The 25,469-nt window shown below is 29.5% G+C and overlaps 2 protein-coding genes across 2 annotated transcripts in view; one reads left to right on the forward strand and one right to left on the reverse strand.

Annotated features, from left to right (window-relative positions):
• The window catches only part of LOC145183332 (usherin-like), a 30,025-nt gene extending 11,185 nt beyond the window's left edge, over nucleotides 1-18,840 (forward strand). Inside the window, exons 16-38 of the mRNA XM_090084323.1 lie at nucleotides 267-572; nucleotides 754-1,884; nucleotides 2,502-2,795; nucleotides 3,134-3,397; nucleotides 3,639-3,929; nucleotides 4,037-4,551; nucleotides 4,930-5,226; nucleotides 5,369-5,435; nucleotides 5,529-5,643; nucleotides 5,741-5,828; nucleotides 8,142-8,208; nucleotides 8,473-8,614; nucleotides 8,746-8,833; nucleotides 9,705-9,991; nucleotides 10,598-10,775; nucleotides 11,006-13,059; nucleotides 14,183-16,570; nucleotides 16,743-16,951; nucleotides 17,345-17,533; nucleotides 17,678-17,800; nucleotides 17,878-18,122; nucleotides 18,214-18,372; nucleotides 18,488-18,840. Of these exons, the coding sequence (XP_089940449.1) occupies nucleotides 267-572; nucleotides 754-1,884; nucleotides 2,502-2,795; nucleotides 3,134-3,397; nucleotides 3,639-3,929; nucleotides 4,037-4,551; nucleotides 4,930-5,226; nucleotides 5,369-5,435; nucleotides 5,529-5,643; nucleotides 5,741-5,828; nucleotides 8,142-8,208; nucleotides 8,473-8,614; nucleotides 8,746-8,833; nucleotides 9,705-9,991; nucleotides 10,598-10,775; nucleotides 11,006-13,059; nucleotides 14,183-16,570; nucleotides 16,743-16,951; nucleotides 17,345-17,533; nucleotides 17,678-17,800; nucleotides 17,878-18,122; nucleotides 18,214-18,372; nucleotides 18,488-18,610 (9,620 nt within the window). The 3' untranslated portion in view covers nucleotides 18,611-18,840. The remainder of the gene's footprint in view (nucleotides 1-266; nucleotides 573-753; nucleotides 1,885-2,501; nucleotides 2,796-3,133; nucleotides 3,398-3,638; nucleotides 3,930-4,036; nucleotides 4,552-4,929; nucleotides 5,227-5,368; nucleotides 5,436-5,528; nucleotides 5,644-5,740; nucleotides 5,829-8,141; nucleotides 8,209-8,472; nucleotides 8,615-8,745; nucleotides 8,834-9,704; nucleotides 9,992-10,597; nucleotides 10,776-11,005; nucleotides 13,060-14,182; nucleotides 16,571-16,742; nucleotides 16,952-17,344; nucleotides 17,534-17,677; nucleotides 17,801-17,877; nucleotides 18,123-18,213; nucleotides 18,373-18,487) is intronic.
• Nucleotides 18,841-20,522: 1,682 nt separating this feature from the next.
• On the reverse strand, nucleotides 20,523-22,006 carry LOC145183501 (uncharacterized). Its single transcript, XM_080058861.2, has one exon. It carries the CDS (start codon nucleotides 21,668-21,670, stop codon nucleotides 20,696-20,698), a length of 975 nt encoding a protein of 324 aa, XP_079914987.2. The 5' UTR covers nucleotides 21,671-22,006; the 3' UTR covers nucleotides 20,523-20,695.
• Nucleotides 22,007-25,469: the final 3,463 nt, after the last annotated feature.

Here is a 25,469-nt window from a genome sequence, read left to right on the forward strand (position 1 = left end):
TGTGTATCTTTTCTAACATTATACGTTATTGTTATTGTATATTGTATATGTTTTGTTATGTATATTAATGTTGTAATTATCTCAACAAAAAAGAATCTAAAAGACAAAATTTCATTTTTTCTTCTTTTTGCTCTACTTATATATGTGTTTATTACAAATATATTATATTGCTCTAAAATATTAAGTCTTTAAATGTTTCTGTTTGTTATTTTTAAATAAGCATAGTATGCTTATAAAAATATTTTAATTAGTCTTTTATTTTTAAGTTCCTAAGAGTTTTGCACCACCAACAATTTTAAGTCTGGATGCTCGTTCTGTTAAACTCAGTTGGTTTCCTCCGTTAATCAGCAGTGGTCTTATTAGAAGTTATGTTCTTCATGGATACATACCAGGCATTGGCAAAAATGTTAGTGATACAGTGGAGAATAGATTAGTTGTAGAGAGTGGTTTTTCAATAGAAGGTGACCTAAAAAACTTAATACCGTCAACTTTGTATTTGTTTTATATTGAGGTGTTCACAGGTGGAGGAAGTACAGAAAGTGAAACAGTTAATGCAACAACTCTTCCTGCAGGTACAAAAAAATTACTAAAGTAATAAAACAGCAATCAAGTAAATACCAATTGCAAAACTAATTCTTTTAAGAAATTGAAATTATTATAGCAATTAAATACCAAATTGTATTTTGTTTTTAATTTTTTTTATTATCTGATTTAGTTCATGTTAAAATATCAGTTTATAAAACTTTGTTTTAGCACCAGAAGTTTTACCTCCACCAATTATTGTAGCATCTCCAACTTCATTCAATGTTTCTTGGGAACCACCTGTCAGACCAAATGGAGAAATTCTTTTTTATAAAGTGGAGCTTAACGATGTATTATACTATACTGGTAAAGATCGCATTTTGTTTATTGGGAATCTCACAATCTACACATTGTATATGTTAAAGGTTTCTGCATGTGGCAGTGCAGGTTGTGTATCTGTAACTGTTAATCAATATACTGGCCAGCTTGCACCAGAAGGTGTGATTGCTCCACATGTAAAGGTTTTAGACAGCATACGAATTGAAGTCTCATGGTCTCCACCAAGTAAGCCCAACGGAAATGTTCATACATACCAATTATATGTCTCACTTTCAAGTAGTATAAATTATTTGAAGCTGATGCGGAATATTACTGGAGGAAACCTTGTTGCAGTGATTGAGGACCTTATTCCTGGATCTTTGTATTATGTTAGGGTAAAAGCAGTTAATGATGGAGGAAGCACTATTAGTAATGCTTCTGAAGTTAGAATGCTTGAAAGTGCTCCCACTGGCATTCCACCACCTGAAATTACAGCAATTGGATCTTCAATTCTTCTGGTCAAAATATTTCCACCTACTTCTCCAAATGGAGTTGTAATAAAATACAGCCTATTTCAAGATGATATTCTTGTTTTAGATAATTGGCGCACAGTTGAAAATAATTATCTTGCAGATAATCTAAAACCATATTCACAATATGTATTTCAAGTACAGGTATGCACAGCTAATGGGTGTGGTCTCAGTGATAAAACCATAGGTTTAACTGGTCATGGAAAACCAAATGGCAGTATTCAGTTGTTTGTACAAAATGTCAGCTCCCATTCTTTTACTGTCAATTGGAGGTCTTTTGTGCAACCAAATGGCCCATTGATTTATAACTTTCTGGTAAAAGGAGAGTTTCTTGTTGATAATGTTTTTGGTGCAGTTAATAAATCATTAGTTTGTCTTGAAAGCAATATTACAGATGGAATTGCATTATGCACAGGTCTTCTTGCGTATACTACATATGATGTTATTATAAATGCTTCGAACAAGGCAGGGTTTTTGTTAAGCAATTCTGTTATTGTGGAAACATTATCTGATGGTAAATTTTTTACAAATAATGATTTTTAATTTAAAAGGTTTTCTGAATATATTATTATATACAATATTTAATTCATCACAATCATTTGTATGTTCTCAATACTAGTAACATCCATATTTTTAAACATCCATGTTTGCATATATAGGTGTCTACTATTTTACATAATATTACAAATGCTCAAATGATATTTTGTCATCAAGGTCATCCATTTTATGTAAATAATACATATATGAATAACACACTGAAAAAGATTTTTTTTTTTTTAGACTAAAGTGTAGCATCTAATTTAGACTAAAAATAATTAAGCCAGTATTACCTATAAAAATATTTTTTTTATTGGTAATATTAATATTGTTTTGTTCAAAAAGAAAAAAAAAATTGTCATTTTGGTGATAAAATTGGTGCTATCACTCAAATAAAACTGAAAAATTAAAAACAAAAGAAAGACAATTCAGTCAGCTGTAGGATTTCAAAGTTTAAGATCAATGTAGATACATGTTTGATATAAATATTAGATATTGATCATTTAAGATTAATTAATGAGTTATTTTTACATAAGTTCTTCTATTTATTATCTTGATACTATTTTATTAATTTTTTTTTCCTGATAAAAATAGTTCCACAAGAAATCAGTTCTATTAATTGTTCTGTTATCAATTCAACTAGTGTTTTCCTCTCATGGATAAAGCCATTACGCCCTAATGGTAAAATACTCAGTTATTACTTATATATATTTTTTCAACCAAATGATATGGATTCATACAGAGAAGTTTTAATCAAGAGTGGGTTGTTCTTCAACTACACTGTTAGAGAATTGTCACCCTATACTATGTATAGATTCCGCATAGAAGTTGAAAATACTGTTGGAAGGTCAACAAGCAGCTGGAAGAATGTTACTACAGATGAAGATGGTGAGTTGGTTTTTTTAACTTTAATCTTAAATAAATTGTAAAAAAAAAACCCTCACAAAAAAAAAAAACCCTCACAAAATTGAAAATTGTGACAAAATGATAAAGTAAAGGTTTTTTTTTAAAATTTTGCATGAGCTTTAAAAACATGATTGTTTATAATACTCATCATCATCATCATTGTCACATTTGTTTTCAAAATAATTTTAAAAGATTCTAGAGGTTCCATGGACTAAGAAATCCAGTTTTACAAAAAGCTGCAAAAAATTTGTTAATTGAATAATCAGATCTTTCTTAGAAAAGATCCGATCATAAATCATTTTTAAATTTTTTATTTTTAGCACCTTCAAAACTTGATGCACCAAAAGTAACCACAATAAGTGCCCGCTCAGCCATCTTATATATTTCTTCTCCTGTTAAGTCTAATGGAATAATTTTGAATTACAATGTTTTTTTAAATTTTACTTTGGTATTCTCATCTTTGCAAATGATGGTGAACCTAACAAATTTGAGGCCCTTTACAGTTTACAAAATTAATGTTGGTGCTTGTACAAGAGTGGGATGCATTAATAGCAGTGATGTCATTATTCAAACTCTTATGGATGGTATTAATTAGATTTTTAGATACATCAAGAGTTTGTTTTGTTATTATGAAGTTATGGAAAAAACCATGAGAAATTTTTCTTTTTTTAAAAAAAACTATTTTAAAAATTGTACAAACAGAATAAAAAATTTTGTTTTTATTTTATTTTGTTTCTGAACTATAAAATAGTTTTTATTATTTTAATAAGTTTTCAAATTTTGTGTAATTATTATTATGTTTAATGTCAAATTACCAATTTTAAGCCCCCGAAGATGTTTATCCACCAATCCTTAGTCTAAATGGCTCTCATTCTGTTCAAATTCAGTGGAGAGAGCCTGGATCTCCTAATGGTATCATTCTTTTATATACTATTCAAAGACGTAAAAATGGTTCTGATCTTGTTGAAACAGTTCATAAGAATACAGCTCAGTTTTGGAACATTTACATTGATTCTAATGTCAAACCCTACACTTTGTATGAGTATAGAATAGTTGCAGAAACATCTGCCGGGGCAACTCAAAGTCATTTTAGTGTTATTCTAACACCAGAAGCAGGTTTAATGTATTTACTTACTCTCAAAATTTATAGTATCCTGTTCTTACATCTATGTGAAAATAACCCTAAAGTAGTAAATATTTCTTAGCTTAGTTCTTTATTTTAGAGCCTGAAGGAATGGAAAGACCTACAGTGATTGCATTATCAGCTAACTCTGTGTTAATTAAATGGCATCCACCAAATGAAACTAATGGAGAAATTAAAAATTATATTGTGAAAATTGGAGTGCAAGTTATTGAGCTAAACAACTCACTGCTGTTATTAGAATACACTGCTACAGGACTGATTCCTTATGCCTTATATTATGTTAGAATTAGTGCATGCACAATTGCAGGATGTACTGAAAGTTCAGCAACAAGTATAAGGACTCTTCCTGCTGTTCCAACAAACCAACCAGCTCCAACAGCTTTAGTTTTATCAAGTACAAGCCTTCGAGTTCATTGGACTGAACCATTATTTCCAAATGGCCCCATAATAGCATTTATATTGCATGGGAGAACTGTGGAAAGCTTAGTCAATGAAAATATAAATTTCACCACAAGTTGGCAGAATCTTGTATTCGGAATTACAACAGTTTTTGATCATTTAAATTTGGGCATTTTTTCATCACATGAATACATGGTATCGACTTTTTTTTTACTTTTTATTTGTTTGTTTATAACTTAAATTAGTTTGCTTTGGCAGCCATATTGCCAAGCCAATAAGTGACAGGTTACTTTAGTAACTACTTATTTGATTACTGAGATTCTTTCAGTTTTTTTTATATCTTTTGCAAACAACTGTAGCATTAACAACTCTTATTATCATTAACAATATTTAATAACTTAATAATGTAAATGATGCAACAATTAATGTCATTATTGTTTATTAGTGGTATTAGTGATGATTAGCTATGTAACTAGTATGATTTAATAATCTTATTTCATTTGAACTGTTCTTAAGTTGTAGTATGATTTTGAGCATTAAAACCAAATACAATTGAAAATTTTTTTTCTCCAGGTAACATGCATTACTAGCGAAGGTAACGTAAGTAGCAATATATCTCAAACATTTCGTACTGGTCCTGGAATACCCCTTTCTGGTCCTCAACTTGCTATTGTTATTCTTAACAATACAAGTGTCAAATTGTCTTGGGTTGATCCTCCGTTATCAGAGTTACAGGGAAATGTTCTCAAGTACACTGTCTTTTATGAGTTGGTATATAATAATCTTGTATATAGATTTGGGAGTTTCCTACCCAACACTTCATCTATAGTTGTAAATAATTTAAGACCAAATACAGAGTATGACTTCAAGGTAAAAGATTTTTCAGGAAATTGTTTTTTATCCAATTAAGTTTTAAAAAGAGATTTTAAAACAGATTAGTTAATAACTCATTTATGTTGTTGCAATAATATATGTTAATAACATTATGATAAAGTTATAAAGAATATTTTAGGTTGAGTTATTTAATGGAGCTGGTTCATTTGTTGGACAACCAAAAAGAGTGAAAATGCCTGCTGGAGGTAAAGTTGTTTTGATTTTGTTTTTTGTGTGTGGTTTTATTCCATTAATGTTTTATAGTCTGTTATCTTTATTAAAAATTTTTTTTTTTACAGTTCCAGAAGAATTTGGCTTGCCAGTGGTTTACAGGATAGGCTCATTTGATGTTAGTATTGCATGGAGTGCACCTATGTTTCCTAATGGTCTGATAGAAAACTACACTGTTGTGATGTAAGTAATAACTAACCCAAAATCATTATATAAAGTATTTCTCTTTGTTTAATTTATTTTGTTATTAAGTTTGTAACTTTTCAATTATTTTTTTTAGCAATAACTCATTCCTGGATACTGTATCTGGTGATGTACTTTTTCACCAGCAGGAAAGACTGAAGCCGTATACTTTTTACATAATAAAGGTCAAATTTAATTTTGAATCATACATATTATCAAGATGTGAGGATTTTCTCTTTTGACATTGTTTTCAGTTTTCACGACTTTCTTCTTATTTCATATAACTTCTAATCCAAGCTTCCTCTTTTATTTGCGGTACACCCTTTCTTTTCTCGTTGAAACATGTAGATGTGTTTTAGATGTCTGTCTACAGCAATATTTCTAATGAGTTGTATTTTTAGTAAGCTTAAATCTGTAAATCTTTTAATATCACATAGTTGTAAAATTATTATAAATACAGTGTCCTGTCAACTTCAGAATAATCAACTCTGGAATCATTAACTTTAATGTTATTTTTGATTTGATACTCAGTTTCATCATTTCTCAAGAATGTAAAATGTTTTTTGTTTTTTTTTTATATGTGAGTTTTTAAATGTTTAAATGTTAAGAACAGAAAGATTGCAATGTAAAACATTTATAGGCCAGAATTTACAACAGAATTAATTTTACAATTTAATTTTACAACAGAATTTAAGCTGAAGAGAATTGTGAAAATCACATAGGTTTACTGAAATGAAAGTGCAAATGTAGCCTAAATTTATGGTAAATTATAAAATGATTAACCATAAATTTATGGTAAATTATGAAATTAACCATAAATTTATGGTAAATTATGAAATTAACCATAAATTTATGATAAATTATGAAATTAACCATAAGTTTATGGTAAATTATGAAATTAACCATAAGTTTATGGTAAATTATGAAATTAACCATAAATTTATGGTAAATTATGAAATTAACCATAAATTTATGGTAAATTATGAAATTAACCATAAATTTATGGTAAATTATGAAATTAACCATAAATTTATGGTAAATTATGAAATTAACCATAAATTTATGGTAAATTATGAAATTAACCATAAATTTATGGTAAATTATGAAATTAACCATAAATTTATGATAAATTATGAAATTAACCATAAATTTATGGTAAATTATGAAATTAACCATAAATTTATGGTAAATTATGAAATTAACCATAAATTTATGGTAAATTATGAAATTAACCATAAATTTATGGTAAATTATGAAATTAACCATAAATTTATGGTAAATTATGAAATTAACCATAAATTTATGGTAAATTATGAAATTAACCATAAATTTATGGTAAATTATGAAATTAACCATAAATTTATGGTAAATTATGAAATTAACCATAAATTTATGGTAAATTATGAAATTAACCATAAATTTATGGTAAATTATGAAATTAACCATAAATTTATGGTAAATTATGAAATTAACCATAAATTTATGGTAAATTATGAAAATAACCATAAATTTATGGTAAAGTAAAATGTATAAAATTTCGATGATAATCAAAGATAAAAAGAATAGAATAAAAAAAATATATTGTGCATCTAAAGATAACTAAAAATATAATTTAGATCCAATTAGATCTTATATAGGTTTTTAATTTGATTATTTCAAATAAAATTGATTTTTTACAAAATACAGTCCCCAATTTATGAATAATGTTAGTTGGTTAGTGCTAACATTATTCATACTTTGTGGTAAAAAAAAAAAAAAAAAGAAAAAATGGAAGCATAACAATAAGGCATTTTGATGATATTAAAAATAACATGGAGAGTTAATATTTTTATCTTTGACAAAACAGAAAAATTTGTGATGGTAATAATTATAGTAAGTCACATGATAAGCACATGGTTAAAAGACTTTTCATTGGCAGAAAATGTTAAATATTTCTTAAAGGTTCTCCAAGGTCTCCAGACCACACACCATTTTTTTTTACTATAAACACTTTTACTGTATTCAATCACATGACAAAATCCTTGTTGGTTTACTAAATAAAAATTAAAGTGAGGCTTGATTTTGGCTTTCCAGAGATAGTAGTTTTCTAAATATATATGTACGTCATGGGAAAATAGAGAAACTTTAGAAATTCTGAAAAAAAAAGTTTATTTTCATATAAACATGTTTTCAAATATATACAAGGTTTATTTGCAACATTCTTGAGAACAAAAAATATTAAATGGTTTTATGTTAATTAGTTTTACTATTAAAAGCAAGTTTATGGTCATCCAGTCCAAAAAAACCACAAAATCTAGGACCACTTGATAAATGAAACTAGTTTTCCAGATTTAACAGAGTTTTTATATTTATTTTATGCTTATGGTTCAAGAGTTGACAAGACACCATAAATATTACAGAGATATAAATATTGTTATTGCATAAGAACATAAATTTTGTTATGTATCATCAATGAATAAAAAGATTTTAAGACTAAATGATTGAAATTTATATCTTAGATTCAAGTGTGCACTCAGTTTGGTTGTATTTTGAGTGGCAGCACATCAGCTACCACATTGTCTGCAGGTGGGTACTACCTTAAGGGTAGAAAATTTTTGTTAACAAAAATTAGTTATAAGAAAAAGTTTTTATTATATTTTTCCTTTGAAAGTAAAATATTCTATTTGTATATATATATATATATATATATATATATATATATATATATATATATATATATATATATATATATATATATATATATATATATATATATATATATATATATATATATATATATATAGACACACACAAACATTCTGCCCAAATGAAGCAATTTATTGTTTGTAGCTCCATCAGGCATGGAAGCTCCATCTGTTTGGGCATTATCTTCAACCTCTCTTCAAATTGAGTGGAAGCCTCCTTTGAATAAAAATGGAATTCTTACAGGATATAAGGTTTATCAGCGATCTTTCCTAACCTGTACTAATGAGTGAGTGTTTGTTATATATAAAAAGTTAATATTTAAAATTTTTCATAACATTCTAACAAAATCTGAATATATAAGTTTAGAAGAAATTTTATTTTTCATTTCTTTCCCATTTTTTCATTTATTTACCATAGACTTACATCATTTAAGAAGTGTTCTTACATAGAATGTAACATCAATGAAAGTATTTGTGGAATAAAATGTTATGACCCGCAATATAATGTACGTAAATTTTTGTAAATTGATTGTAGACTTATCTATTTGCTTTTAATTTAAACTTATTTTCTTTGTAATTGGTATCTACTAATACATTTATTTATTCGTTTTAGTACGTTTATAACTATTACTAATTTTAAATATTTTAAATTATTTTTAAGCAGAAAAAAATTAAAATTATTATTTCATAAAAGTTAAAATTATTATTTTTATTATATTTAATTATATTTATTATTATAAAAATTAAAATTATTATTTTTATTATATTTAATTATACTTATTATTATAAAAATTAAAATTATTATTTTTATTATATTTAAACTATTACTAATTATAAATAATTTTAAGTATTATTTAAATTAAAAAAAGTTTGAAATTCTGGACAAAGAGTTTTTGTTACCTTTTAAATTTTTTTTTTAAATTTAAATTTTATATTTATAAAAAAAATGGATTTTTTTAAATGAATTAGATTTAAAACAAGTTTTACTTGTTACAACAGGTCTTAAAATTTTGTAAAATTAAAAAAAAAGCTAAACTGTAGAGCGTAATGCTTATGATAATGTTTGAGTTAATTTTTCAAGAATTTAGCTGTATTGTAATTTAATTAAATCATATGAAGTTTAACCACATTAACCATGTCGCATGGAGTTCTGAGTAAAATTTTGATTCCACCCCTAAATTTACATTGTGTGGTCCGGAATAAATTTTCTTTTAAAAATTAAGTTTTGAACACCAAACAGTGAAAACTATTTATAAAAGGACACACAAAAAAAATCTTTATTGTATATGAAATGTTTTTTGCAGTTTATTTAAATATACTTTATATTTTTTTAAACTAAATTCATTATAATTTTTTTTTTTGAACAAAAACTACTAGGTCTGCTGCAACCAATCAGTTTATGAAAAAAATCCTCAAAAATTCTGTTGCAATAATGCCTATATAACTAAAAACTCCACAAGTGACATCTGTTGTGGTGATTCCTTCTTCCCTTTTCAAGTAAATTATCAATGTTGCTACGATCACTACAAGCAAGTCCCAGATGGTCATATTTGCTGTTCTGGAAACAGTGGTGTCATTGTTGGCATTGGTAACAGTTGCTGTGGTGATGTTCCATATGATGTAAATGGGACAAAAGTTTGTTTATGTGGTGGACTTTATGAGAGGTATTTTTTTCTTTTCTGTGCAATATTTTTTTTTTTAATTTATGCATTTCTCTTATTTACTCGACACATTTCTCTTCATTTAGATAAATGACTTAATAGTTCCAATAATTATACCATGTATATACCATTATAATGTTATACCATATACGTACCATTTATATACCATATTATACCATGTATTATATAATTATTTTAAATGGAAACTACAGCAATTAAAAATATTTTCTTCAGTTAATTTTTTATTTAAACTTTTTGAAATTTGACTCCAACATTTCCATCATCCATCATTTCCATCATCCGTCATTTCTATCGAAACTGCTGCAGTTAACTTTATTTTTAATTTGTAATTTCATCAATGCTTTTTGCATACCTCTACACATAAATGTATATTGTTAATTTTGATAGTGTTTGCACATCACTGCTATTATCTCTTCTTAAGTGTGTAATTTTTTTTTATCTTTTGCGTGTAATTTAATTTTGTATATTCTTTATCATTTTTAGGTCATTGTGTTTTATTAGTAAATCACTATTTGACCTTTGTTTTGTAACATTCTTATTAACAAATATATTGAAATTGGTTAATTAAATCTAATTATCTTATTCTAGAAATCTACCTGCTCCCAAATGCTGTGGAGGAAAAATAATTTCATCACTTGATATTTGCTGTGGTAATGAAATAAAAGGGATAGGCTACCATTATGATCCTACAAAAAAGTGTTGTGGAACAGGCTATTTTATGTCTGAAAATATGTTGTGTTGTGCAAATGGTGCTGGAGATGTTGAGGTTTTTAGTTGTTTGTTTACTATTAACATTTATGCTGCTATTAACATGTTACTATTGCGAAGATATAACTTAGTTCATATCTTTGAATATTGTTAATCATTATTGTATTTATTATATCTATCATTATAAGCTACATATATTATAAAAAATAATTGTAACAAGTTTACTCTGTATTTTTGGAATTTTTCGAAATATTTTTGTTTTTTCTTAATATTACTTTTAATAATTAGGCATACCTATTTAACTCTTCTGCATCCTTGGATCAACATAAATGCTGTGGTATTAATTCTATAAACTCTACTGAGGCATGTTGCAACTCTGTTGCTTATAATAATGGGACTCATATTTGTGCTGACCTCAGCTCTAATGCTGTTACAGGATGTGGGAATGGCACTACTTGTTTGCGTTCTTCACAAAAAACTGCTTTATGTGACTCATGTCATTTTAACATATCTAATTCTTTTTGTTTTGAGACTAAGTTCAACACAATTCAATCCAACTTATGCATGTCAGACTTTAAAGAGGTTCTGAACAACAGTCAAAATGCATCAATATTAACATTTATTGATCACAATTTAATTCCTCATACAAAATATGAGTATTATATCATGGTGTTTAATGATGCTGGAAATGTAAGCAGTGCTACAAATTCATCTACAACTGAAATGGGTCAGCCTGAGAACCTTGAGTCTCCTGTTCCAACTGTTTTATCATATAATAGTATTTTTGTAACATGGTCATTACCTAAAAAACCCAATGGGCAAATCTCTGAATATATTCTTTACAGATCAAAGTGGTCAACTAAAGAAGAGCGTATAGTATATAAGGGTTTAGGTTTGTCATTTCTAGATATGGATGAATTGGATCCAAATACTGGCTATTTGTATATATTAAGTGCTTGCACTGTAAGCTGTAGTAATATATCTGCTTCCTTTCTTGTATATACAGAAGAATCTATACCTACAGGTGTTCAACCTCCATTATTAAAAGTCTTATCTTCTACCTCAATTCAAGTGAATTGGAGCCTTCCAATACATCCTAATGGAAAAATTATCTTCTATAATGTGACTATATTGCTTTTAGGTGAATTTAGATCATTGATTCCAAAAGATTCCCTAGGTGAGATGATGTCTCTTATTGTCAATGGTTTACTTCCATTTACTTCATATACATTTAGAGTTTATGCATGTTCTGTTAAAGGTTGTGGCATTAGTTCTTTAGCAAATATAACTACTTTTCAAGCTGCACCTGATAGTATATTACCACCTCAGGCAGTTGTTGTTAGTGCAAGAAAGGTGGAGCTGTCATGGAGTTCACCAAAAGTACCCAATGGTGTTATCCTGTTCTACATACTAAAAAGAAATTTAACAGTTATTTATAATGGCACTCAGCTAAATTTTACTGATGTTTCAATATCTCCTGCTACAATTTACAGTTATACAGTTGGAGTTTCAACGCTTGGTGGGAATGCCATAAGTAGTAAAACAGATATAATGACCCCAGAAAGTTCACCTGAAGGGATTGCAGTTCCTTTTTTATATGCAATTTCATCTAGTTCAATCAATGTGTCATGGAGTTTGCCAGATTTCACTAATGGAGTCTTAATATCTTTCTCTGTGTACTACCAAGAAACAGACAGCTTTATCTCAAAGAAATCTGCGGGTATGAATCTTTCAATGTTGATAAATGGTTTAAAAACATTCACATTGTATCTAATAAGAGTTGAGGCTTGTACTATTGTTGGATGTGGTTTAAGTGATAAAGCAGCAGTTAGAACACTTGAAGAACCCCCAATTGGCCAACAACCTCCTACTCTTGTTGCAAGAAGTACTAGCATAGTTGAAGTATCCTGGGTCCCACCAGATATTCCTAATGGAATTATTTCCAGTTATCAAGTAGAAAGAAGAAGTAACTTGGTAATAACACCAGATATAATCTACATTGGGTCACGAAATGATTACATTGACACACAACTTATTGCCTACACAGAGTATGAGTACCGTGTGAGGTCAATAAATAGCAAAGGAGAGTCTCTGAGTGAATGGAGAAAAGTTCGAACTTTTGAAGGAATACCTGAAAATGTGCAAGCACCTTTTGTTGAAGTCCTAAATAGCTCATCAATCTATGCCAAATGGAATCCACCAAGTATCTTAAATGGAATACTCGTAGAATATACTTTGCAATTTCGATTATTTAGTCAAACGCAATCGATAAATGTTTTAAAATGCTGTATCAAACCTTCTGTAAGGGAAGTTCAAGTTGACGGTCTTCTTCCTTTTACTAGGTAATTTTGTTAAATATTTTATGTACAAATTATAATCATAGTTATAAAAGACTTCCACCACAGAAAAATCTGATGATTTTTTCATGTTGAGCTCTTCATATCAATTTCATGAAATTGTTTTATAAGTTTATAAGTTTTTAAACTGATTTTTAGTGTTATGTAAATTTAATTACAAAAAACTTTTATTTTAATTTTTTTAACAAATTAAACTTTGATTTTTTCTGTGTTTGTATATATATTTTTTCAGTGTTTTGATGAAACATTAATGCTGTCAAAATATCTTTCGTTAAAAAAGTAATTTGAATAATTTTGGTGTATTTGAAAATTTGTGTGTAGTTAATTGCATTTCAAACACAAAAAATTAAACATGCGTAAGTTACTTTTTTTCTTTTATTAAAAAAAAATTTCTTATATAAAAACTTGAATTTTTAATTTCCATGGAAAGAGAGTTGCAGACAGGAGTGGTGCAATTGTAAAATATGTCTTGTGGCAAAAAGAGTGGAATCTGTTTGATGTAAAAAATGATTTTGCTGCGGACTTAAAAAATGTCAATTGACAATCATTCACATATCTGAGAATGACATGAAGCAGCAAAATGAGGTTTAGCTGATATCAATCAACCCAAAATAACTTTATTGTAATTAAAATGTAAAAAAGTTCCATAACATTATTCTTTGTCTATTACAACAGATTAAGACGATTTTTCTTTTCAGTATTTTTTTTTTTTATACTAGTTTGCATGCCAAATTAGTTTAAAAAAGCATAAATCCCAATGAATCTAATAAAATATTCAAATATTAAATATATAAAAAATTGTGAAAAAATCTTTTTGCAATTTAGGTTTACTATCAGAGAAAACTTATTTTGAAAACTGAGGTGTAAAACCAGTTGTATAAGTTTTCCATCATAAACTTTTATTTCAGAATCAGAATTTATTTTGTGTTCTAATTTTATTAGTACTTTTAGATGTCTTTTCAAATAATTTTGAAATTTAAAGAAATAGGTAAAAAAAAATAAAATAGTTTTTAATAAAAATGTCTTCCATTGTTGCAAATTATGGAATGTGCCATATTTAACTATTTTAAATAATTTTAAAATGATTTTTATGACTTCATTTTTACAGTTATGAATTTCGTGTGGTTGCTTCAACCTCAGTTGGTAGTGGTTATAGCCCATGGACATTTGTTCGCATGCCTGAAGCCCTTCCTAATGAAATACCTGAACTGAAAATAAGAATCTTAAATGATTCAAATAGTTTGGAAGCATCTTGGGAAGAACCACACTCAAGTAATGGAGTTATTACAAGTTATATCCTTTTAGTTGATAGTATAAAAGTCTATGAAGGTATCTTAAGAAGAGCAGTTCTTCGAAAGGTTTTGCCTTTTACTAATTACACATTTCAATTAAAAGTATGTAATTCTGTTGGTTGTGCCCTTGGTTTGAAACAGATATTCCAATCAGGGGATATTGTTATAAAAGTTCTTCCTACACCTAGAATTCTTTTTCTGAATGCTTCTGTTGTTCAATTGAATTGGAAAGTAGATATAAATTCCAATATTAGTTCATATCAAGTGATTCGAGAAGAGTTATCTATGGTAAGAAAAAAACGATCTGCCGGAGAAGTAACCATATGTTCAATGTACAATATATCTACAGATATATTTCAATGTACTGATACTTCTGTTAAGCCTTACAAAAAATATCGTTATCGTGTAATTGGAATAAACGACCAAAGCATAATAGAAAGTAGTTGGGTTGAAGTCCTCACAGCAGAAAGTGTTCCAGAATATGTTTTGAAACCCAATTTAACTGTGTTAGTTGGTTCCAGTATCTATATCCAATGGTCCATTCCTCCAATACCCAATGGGATAATACGCCATTATGAGGTTGTTAGGAATGGTTCATTTATTGTCAGCACATTATTAATGTTCTACATTGACATTAACAATCTAAAATCAAACACGATGTTTGAATATGCAATAAAAGCATGCACCAGTGTTGGTTGCACTTTGTCTGCATCTTCTTATGTCACAACATTGGGTTTTTCCCTAGACACAATGTTACCACCAGTTTTGAGAGTATTAGGTTCAACTGTTATTATGGCTTCATGGACCACTCCACTTAACACTTCTAGTGATATTGTTATGTACCGTTTATTTATAAATAAAGGGTTTACTCCAATTTTTGAAGGCTATGCATTTATGTTTACTTTGGAAAACCTTAAGCCTTTTACAAAGTATTTACTTAATGTAGCAGCTTGTTCATTAACAAATTGTGTTATCAGTGAGACTGCTGATGCCTTAACTAAAGAAGCTCCTCCTGAATCTTTACTTGCTCCTATTCTTTATGTTCTCGGAACAAATTCCTTAGAAGTACGGTGGACTACTCCTGCAAAACCAAATGGTGTTATTCTGTTTTATGTCCTAAAGCGTGACAATATTACTTTGTACAATGGAACTGATACAGCATTTATTGACTATAAGGTTTACCCTGGTTCAACCTACGGGTACAATGTGGCTGCTTATAATTCAGCCGGCAGAGCAGAAAGTGATATTGCTTATGGTAAACCTGCTGATATTGGTTTCATACAAAATATTTCAGTTCCTATTCTGGAAGCCATTGGATCCACAGAGATAAATGTAACATGGGTACCTCCAAATAGTCCTAATAATATTATTACTACATACATACTTTTATATGATGACACTGAGTTAAATGTTGGAATGGTATTTCAATATGTTGTCAAAAATTTGATTCCTTTTACAAAGTATAGTTTTCGAATAAAAGCTTGTTTTAACACAAATTGTGTGACTAGTCAAATAGGAACAGTAAAAACCTTAGAAGCAACTCCAGAGAATCAAAGGGCTCCATACTTTATAAGTGAAGAAATACAAGTTAATAGTATTATTGTGCGCTGGGATTATCCACTCAAACCAAACGGTGTGATAAAATATTGTGAACTGTTTAGAAGGAAAAACAATATAGTTCAGGTGTATAAAGGTCTGTCTACTCTATTCTTAGATGATTCGGCTGAAATTTTACCAAACACTCGGTATGAATATAAAGTATCTTGTAATAATAGTGTTGGTGGAGCCTCCAGTCTTTGGTCAGCAATTACTACAAGCTCTACTCCTGCAGAAGACACAATCTCATTAGTTGTTACTAATAAAACCTCAACTTCTTTTTCTTATGAACTTTTACTAACAAGCCAACTTCCATTACCAATAATAAACTTTGTAATTGAAATTAGTAATTTCAATTTCAAAAGCAACTTTACAACTGAAAATACACGTGGAAATATTTCTGGATTACAACCTTACACAGAGTACATGCTGCGTGTATATGGATGCAATGAAATAGGATGTGTACGCACAAAGTTGATAAAAGTATTACAAACTGAGCCAGCTGCTCCACAAGGCTTTGATTTTTTTCCAGAGGTTCTCTTGAAAAATTCACGTGAAATTGAAATAAAATGGGAGGAGCCTAAGTATCCAAATGGACTTATAATTGAGTAAGTTTTAAATCCACACATTATTATTTAATAAAGAAAGGATTTTATACGTTGCCTATGAAATAAATCATATTTATTAATTTAAATCTTTTGCTTAAATTTCTTTTATTTCGCTATCTTTATATTTCCTTTGTTGATTTTCATAAAATTTGAGCATTTTAATCATTTTTAGATACGATGTGTTGTTACACCATCCCTGCCCACAGCCATCTAAACCTACAAATTGTGTAGCTGAATCATTTTCCTATTCCTCTGGTACTTCACGAGCATACAAGCTCAACAATCTTACTCCTTACACTGATTACGAAATTAAAATAACTGCATTTAACTCTGTTGCTGGCTTGGATTCACAAGTCCTGAAGATCACTACAGACTCGGAAGGTATTAGCTAACGTATTCTATAATATATATGTAAATATAATGAAATAACATATGTATGTTATATTACATCTAAATATATGAAATAGCATGTGTTATATTATATGTAAGTATATGAAATAACATGTTACTTTAAATGTAAACATGAATGTAATAACATATGTTGTAGTACATGTTATTTTCATTTTTTCTAACGCTGTTTGATGAAGTTTTGTTTAAATGAAAATCAAAAAATAAAATTTCCGGAAAGAAAAGTTTTTTTTAGAGGCTGTGGGGTGGGGGAATATTCTCTTGTTATTTCATCATTTAAGTTATGGTCTCCCAAAATCCTTATCTCCGAAAGAGAATGATAAAATCACGTGCTATTTTTATTCGTTTTTTTTTTATCTGTCGTAGTTCCTGTTGTTGTCCAGCAACCACTGGTTGGTGTAGCCGATGACGAGCCAAATACTATCATATTATCATGGGCTGATGTGTTTGATTTGCGAAGTAAACTAGAGGGGTATTTTGTCACAGAGAATAAACTATTAGCTTACAGTGGAACAAGTACAACGAACTTGACGCGACCGAATCGCACTGCTGGCTGTGAGTTTGTTATTTCCGTTAAGGTTATCTCTATCTTTAACTTTTGTTTTGAAAATAAACAAAACTATTATTTCATTGCTCTTTTTTTCCTTATTGATCCTTGTTGGTCGAGTAATCAAAAGAATTTTTTCTCAAATATTTTAGACTACTCGTACATTATTACAGCTGTAACTCTAGTTAATAATACAAAGATTAGCGTTTCAACATCTGAAGTAGTTGTGTTTGTTGGTGACGTCCCCACAACAGCGATTACTAAAACTCCTTCAGGTTCAATATGAAATTTTTTGTGTTAATGTTATCGTTTTACTTTTATCATTTTTGCATGCTCTTTTTATTTATTGCAGCTGGCACCCAAAGCAGCGACAAGGCTTGGTATCAGACTGTGTGGTTTCTAGCTCTGTGTGCATTCGCTTTTGTACTCGTCATGTTTATTTTTATTGTCTGTTGTTGTCGTGGCTATAGAAAGAATCAGTCTGTTTACGTTCGAGAGCGTGAACCATTGCCTTCAAAGTTAAAGTACAAGTCTCGTGCATCTTCGTTAAACGAATTTTTAAGCCCAAAATCTACACCTCACAGACGATTAGGTTCTGTAAGTAAAAAAAATTTCTTGGTTTCACATTTGACGTAGTGCTATCTTGGTTTGTGAAACAGTAGCGCAAATCTTTTCTGGTTACTTTTAGGAGCGCTATAATGATGTATCAATGAGTCACAACTCTACACCAAAGCGAGGTCACTTTAAGGATGGACATTTTTCCGGAAGGAAGATAAATAATAGTTACGTTGAGGATGATCTCATATGGGATGCGAAAGATAGCAGAAGAGATTTGGATTCGGGATTGGTATTTTTTGCAGTTTCAAAAAAATTTAAAAATTATTTAATTATTTAACTTAGGTAATTTGTATTTGATGATCGGCGTAGTTGTCAGTTGTCTAGCATTGTTGTCCTCGTTTTAGTATGACGATTTCAATGCTGCTAACTTTGATGAAGAAGAGTTTGTAAATCATCCTGTTAGAGATCGTACGTTCACTACTAGCCATCAATCCGAAAGATTTGTTCTTCCCGATACTCGCCTCTAAACGCAAGTCTTTGTACGTTAAAGAATAAATATTTATGTTAATGTATTATGAATATTTATATACTTTTTAAAAGTGGACTTTTATTTTTGATCAATTGTATAATCCAAATATTTATAAGTATTTGTATAAAAATCAGGATTTTTAACTAATTTTTGAAAATTGTGATAAAAAGCTAACTGTAACTTAATTGTAAATTTTATAAAAATTTATATAAAAAGTGTTTTTGTATATAATATACTTTTAAATATATATAAAAATATATATATAAATATATATATAAATATCGCGATATTCTAGTGTAAAGAAAGACTGTTTTTATATGTAACAGAATGCCGACGATTACAAAGCTCGGCCGTAACTTGGCAACCGTTACTGATACTGATATTGTTAGCTGTAAACCTCTGCGTCTCTAAATCGTTTTACAAGCATAACGAGACAAAGGAATAAATTGTCCTGGAATAAAGTTATAAACCAGGAAAATAATTTTATCTCGGATTTAAAAATTTTGTTATATTATCGTCGGATATTATCGTCTCGTCTCAAATAAAAAAATAACGAGACGCAGATGCTCAGTCGTAAATATATTACGCAATAAAGCGAAAAGCACATTTACGAAAGAAAACGTAAAAAGGCTGCCGATTATCGACGAGGAAGTAATATTTTCTAAAGACTTACGAAATAGAATTGAAATTTCAAATTAAGCAATTCTAAAAGATTTTTACCAAACTCGTAATGTGGAGGAACTTTTCAAATCTGAGGTTGAGGACAGAAAAGACAAAACCTAAAGATATCTACAAAATTTCTACTATTTCAAGGTATCATCATGCAGAGTTTCATGTATATGTGTTTATGTATAGATTATTTGCATCATTTAGTATTTTTCAGAACATCCTAATTGATGTGAGACCTTATTTGGGGAAAGGTTTGCAAATGGGACAACAAACTTAAAATGTAGCTACACGAAAGTAGCCTTCCATTTTCAATCCTCTTCATTGTACATGTGAACTTCACTAATATTTCCCTTTGATAACTTTTTTTTGTGCATTATTCGTGCTATCTTGGTTCATTTCGGTCCGTTTTGAACTTGGTTAAAAAAAAATTTTTTTTGTACTATATTAGTTAAAAGAGCTAATGATATAGTAAAAAAATTTCTAACTATTATAGTAAAAATATTTTTTGTACTATATTAGTTAGAAAATGTCATTTTTGGGGAGAAAATGTCATTTTTTAAAAGGATAGCCTAATAAGGATTTTGATAGCACCTTTTCTGTGCTATCAAAATCCTTATTAGGCTATCCTTTTAAAATGTCCAAAGTCCTATTTTTGCCATTGTGGTAAAACATAGTTATTACCCCAATCTTGGTAGAAGGACCCTTTATCGGACTTGTTTTTAGTATATTGTAAAGAATGCAGGCAATTTACTGGAAGTTCCAATGTGGTCAAAAACTAATATGGTACTAAACTTGAGCATTTTCTTATTATAACTTTATTACTATATTAATTCAACTCTACATAAAAAGCACGCATGGACATATGTTTGTCCGAAACATTGACATAAGTTTGTCATAATGTATATTTCATTTTGTTTAAAAACCTTAGAGAAAAAGCCTTTTGATAACGGGCATCGGCAATAAATATCTGCACTTTTAATAACTAATATATCACAAAGTTGTACCTTAATAATCAGAAATAATTTCATTTAACTTTTATTACGGAGATCAAACCGTAAAAAAAAGATTATTATAAAAAATCAGCAATAGAAAAAGATAATTACTTTTAAAACTTTCAATATCCGCAAAAATAATTATTTTAAATACTTCCATAATCTATACTTGGGGTATGCGTGTCAAACTCGGGGTACCTACCCCGAGTTCGGCACCCCAAGCCAGGCTCTGAGTAAAAACCAAACTCGGGGTGGAACATATTTGTTTTATTTAAAAAGTGCTTTTTAAAAACGACCATTATATTTACAAGACTTTTATAAATATTCTTTACCTCTACAATTTTGTTGTAAAAGTGACCACGTTTTAAAAATATATAAGTTTGCAAGAAATAAAAATTCACGTTGTTTCCTTTAAAGAAAATCTAAGAATAAAAACAACACAAGAATGTTCTCCTCAGTCCACTTGATGGCTTTTTAAAGAAAATTAACCATGGGGATGAAGTTGCTTTAGACTTTTGTTCTTTACCTAACCTTTTATCTTGTAAATTGTTACTCGAATTATTGTTTTGTAAAATTACATTTTTATTCAAACGTAGCATGCTTTTCCCAAAATTTTCATTACTTTCTTCTGCTACTGAAAGTTTTTTCATACTCTCGGCTTTTCGTGGTGTAAACGGGTGGCCGCCCATCACGGAAGCAAAGTGCTTCTCTTTAGCATTTATAAAAGAGGCTTTTCGTTCGTTTTTTTTAACGTTGACTGCTTCACTAAGTTTTAAAGGAGCTTTAGAAAAACGAACCAAAGTTTCTTTGATCTTTTCCTTGTTCTTATGTTTTTTAATCTCGTTTAATTCAAGAGGGCTATAGCCTGAACAATTTCTAACGTTGCAGTCTGCGCCATGTTTGAGTAATATTTCAACTATGTCAAAATAGCCATGACTCACTGCTTTGTGTAGTGACGTGTTACCTTTTACATCTTGAACGTTGATGTCTGAGCATCTTTTCAAGAGGAGCGATAAGTGGTTTGTTTTTCCATTCTCGCATGCATAAAATATCGCGCTGTTAATATCAATTTTCTTATCAGTGTCAGCATTTAAAATAAGTTCTGCAAATTCAGTGTTGTCTTGGGCAATAGCCAGGTGCAGTGGGCTTTTGCTTTCTTCAACTACTGGTGAAACGTCTGCCCCAAGCTGTAGTAACACTCTTACCATTTCAATATTTTTATTTGATATAGCATGTCGAAGAGGATTTATACTAGCTCCGCAGTTTCTAAATGCATCGATGTTCGGTTTGTGGCTTAACAAATTTCGAATCGCATACGTTTCGTTTTCGTCAATGCATTCTATCAGTGAATGAGAAAGCGATCGTGCTTTTGACTGCCGAATTTTTATTGAATTCATGTTAAGCTTTTTAACATTTATAAAGATATATAGTTGATAAAAAAAACTCGATTTAAACTGATTGTAGCGTAAACATGATTGCAGAAATAGAAGGAATTCGTTGTATTGCCTGCTTCGTGATGTTATTGTTGTTTAAAACATTGCAAAAAAAAAAAAATGTTTTTATTGAATTAATTGAAAAAATTAGTGTAAGTCGTTTAAGTTGCGGCAATTACGAAGTTAATTCTCTATACAATAAAGCATGAGTGATAATTCAAATATTATTATTTCGTCTTTAAAATTCCCAGTTTTTTTTAAAAAAAAGGCAAAACCCACTGGTATTGCTTTTTAAGTATGAATATTGTATTTACAAAATCTAATGATGATAAAAAATAATGATAAAACAACGATCAAAAATAACCTTTTATATGATAGGTAGTTAAAAGTATTTTTTTTTTTAAACTGGTTTAAGATTTTTCTTGTAATTGAATAAAAGACTCTCTGCAGTGAGTACATAAAGCTTCATTGTTTTATAGGATTTATATCAACATAAAAAAGAGTTGATAATGCCTCCAGGCAGCAAAATAACTTTATCCCAAAAGGGCAACTTGTTAGGAAGCGACCACCAACGACTGGGGAAGTTAAGTGGGAGGAGAAGAATTTCGCCATTTATCAACTCTGCCCGATTGAAAAAGTAATTTTAGATATTTATCAAGTATTTTTAAATATTTAAATACTCATTAAATATTTATTGGATAATTGTTAAATATTTATCAAGTATTTTCAAAACATTTATTTGATAGTTCTTAAATGTTTATGATAAATTTTTGTAAAAAGGTTGAAAACTTATACTATTTAAAAACCATTTCATTCCCAGCTCCTGGATGAAAACCATTTTATTCCCAGCTTCTTGATAAAAACGATTTCATTCTTGAGGAAGGGAGTCCCAGCTCCTTGATGAAATATTTACAAAGTCCTGTGAATGTTTACAGGTAAGTTCATGGTTAATGAGTTTGCATTTTTTAAAGTTTCTAAACTAAAAAGGTGATAAACACGTGAGCGAATTATTTTTCTGAAAAAAATCATTTACGAAAAGAATCCCATCAATATGAATGTCCAATATTTTGTTAGAATATATTTTTTTTGTTTTTTGTTAGATATATTAACATATTTAAATAAGATAATAACAGAGGCCTAGTATTTGAAATACGTTTTTAAAAAAATGACTTCAGCCACTCGCATTTAAGATACGCAATCTATTTGTCTTTAACTTGATGTGTTTAAGATCGGAAGTTTTGATTATTTTTAAGTGTAATAAAACTAATTTATAATTAAAATTTATGATTTTTTTATTTTTAAATATCAAAAAAAAAAAATTTATAATAAGATGTTAAAATTACTTATTTTTATTTTCACACATAATCCTCTGACTCCAAAAAAAGTATGGGGGCAAAATTGGTAATTAACATTCTAAAATTGAATTTCCTCCGTTTGAATAAAATTATTTAGTGAATTTTGTAAATTAATAAGAAAAGCAAAAACATTCTTTTGTTTAAATTACAAAAGGATTTGCGTAATAATTGTATTTCAGTAAAATAGGATTAATGCCTATTTTGTTTAGTGCGATTAAACAATCTAGTCAGGTCTAGTCAAGATATTTTATTGATAAAAACCAAATCGGCTCATCATAAACAAATCTTTAGAATTGAGAAGTATACGATTCGGATTGTAAATAGAAAAAAAAGGCCTCTGCAATATACCAGCAAAGATTCTATCAGATGCTTGTAATTTTTTACTTTCAAATTACCTCAAAAAATTAAACGACACCCACAAAAAATGTTCAACTTTTTTTCTTCATGTCAGTAGTTCAATTTGTAAAACTCTTCACTAGAGTGACAACGAAGCTTTTCGTTTCAACATTTTTTTCTTTTTTCACAAATCACAAACATCTACTTCTCATTTCACTGCTTAATCGCTAAATTCTGGTATTGTAAAGAAATATAGAAAATGTAAAGAAGTATGTGTTAACCAATGTGAACTCAAAATTATTTTGTTTATGTTGTGTATTCAAAAATGAACCGAATTCACTTGTAAATACGTGTTTATTTTTTTTTATAACTGATTAAAAAATAAAACAAATCAAGCAATAATCGGTTATCAGGAAAGAAAAATAACTTTTAGGACTTTTTTTTTTTTTTGAGTTTAAAATTCTTTTTAAATTCGTTTGATTGTAGAAATGTTATTGAAAAACTATTCATGAGATAGACTTTTACAATTTTTCTCGAAATGAAGTAAATTTACTTACTATACCCCCCTTCACCCCCGCCCCTTGACACGCTTCACAGAATCATCAAAAATTAGACATTGGTGTTGATGGATCTAAGTGACGGTCTAATTTTAAGTAAATTCTTTGTTAATTAACAATCTTTGCAATGCTATTTTTCTAGAGATTACATAACTTTGTAGTTGAAGTTGGCTTAAGCGGTGAGCAACTTCCACAGAAAACTTTTCTAGTAATGCTATAGAGCCTTCAACTCACATGCATAGCCGCCGAGAGAAATTTGGGGCCATGGGGAAGTTTTCTTAAAGGGCCCTCATTATGATCAATTATATAACCAGGACCAAAAGATGCGTGCTCTGGCCATTGAAAATTAAAAATAAAAGTGAATTAAATCTTTTAAAAGTTACTTTAAAAAATTATTTGTACACACACGGGGCCCCGGGAATCTTCCCCGTCCACCCCCCCTCTCGGCGGCCATGCTCACATGGATCCAAAAGCTTCACCATTTGTAGCTATTGATCGAAATATTCTATCAACCCAAGATTCACTGTAGCAGATCAGATTTTAATCTTTATGGAATGCTGCTAGAGGTTTTGTAATACACACAGACACCTGACGTTTTCTTCGTTAAAGTTAATACAATTTCTTTCTTTATTAAGGAAATTTAAAATAATATTCATTTTTTGTAATGAATGACCGAATTGAAAGTATCGAAATTCCGGTTCAATAAAACCGTGACCGAATCCCAAACCGAAATTTGGGTAAAAAGGAAACCGGCACCGAAAGAAGCCGACACTTGAAAACCAAATTAATGCCAAATTAACATAAAATAACTACTTTACATATCCAGTGTGTCCCATAAGCCACTACAAAAACTAAACCTATGTAATACGCAAAAATATATATTTCTGGTCACAACCAGCTGATCGATTTGAAATGGAGCTAAAACGTTTGTGACTATTGTAAAGATCTCATATTTATTACATAATAATAACATAAAAAAGCGTGTTATTATCTAATAATAAATAAAGGTAAATTCCACACACACACACACACACACACACACACACACACACACACACACACACACACACACACACACACACACACACACACACACACACACACACACACACACACACACACACACACACACACACACACACACACACACACACACACACACACACACACACACACACACACACACACACACACACACACACACACACACACACACACACACACACACACACACACACACACACACACACACACACACACACACACACACACACACACACACACACACACACACACACACACACACACACACACACACACACACACACACACACACACACACACACACACACACACACACACACACACACACACACACACACACACACACACACACACACACACACACACACACACACACACACACACACACACACACACACACACACACACACACACACACACACACACACACACACACACACACACACACACACACACACACACACACACACA

The sequence above is a fragment of the Hydra viridissima genome, unplaced genomic scaffold, assembly GCF_058129835.1.
Source record: "Hydra viridissima isolate aposymbiotic clone 2 unplaced genomic scaffold, HvirCarnegie_v1 scaffold_4, whole genome shotgun sequence".
Lineage (NCBI taxonomy): Eukaryota > Metazoa > Cnidaria > Hydrozoa > Anthoathecata > Hydridae > Hydra > Hydra viridissima.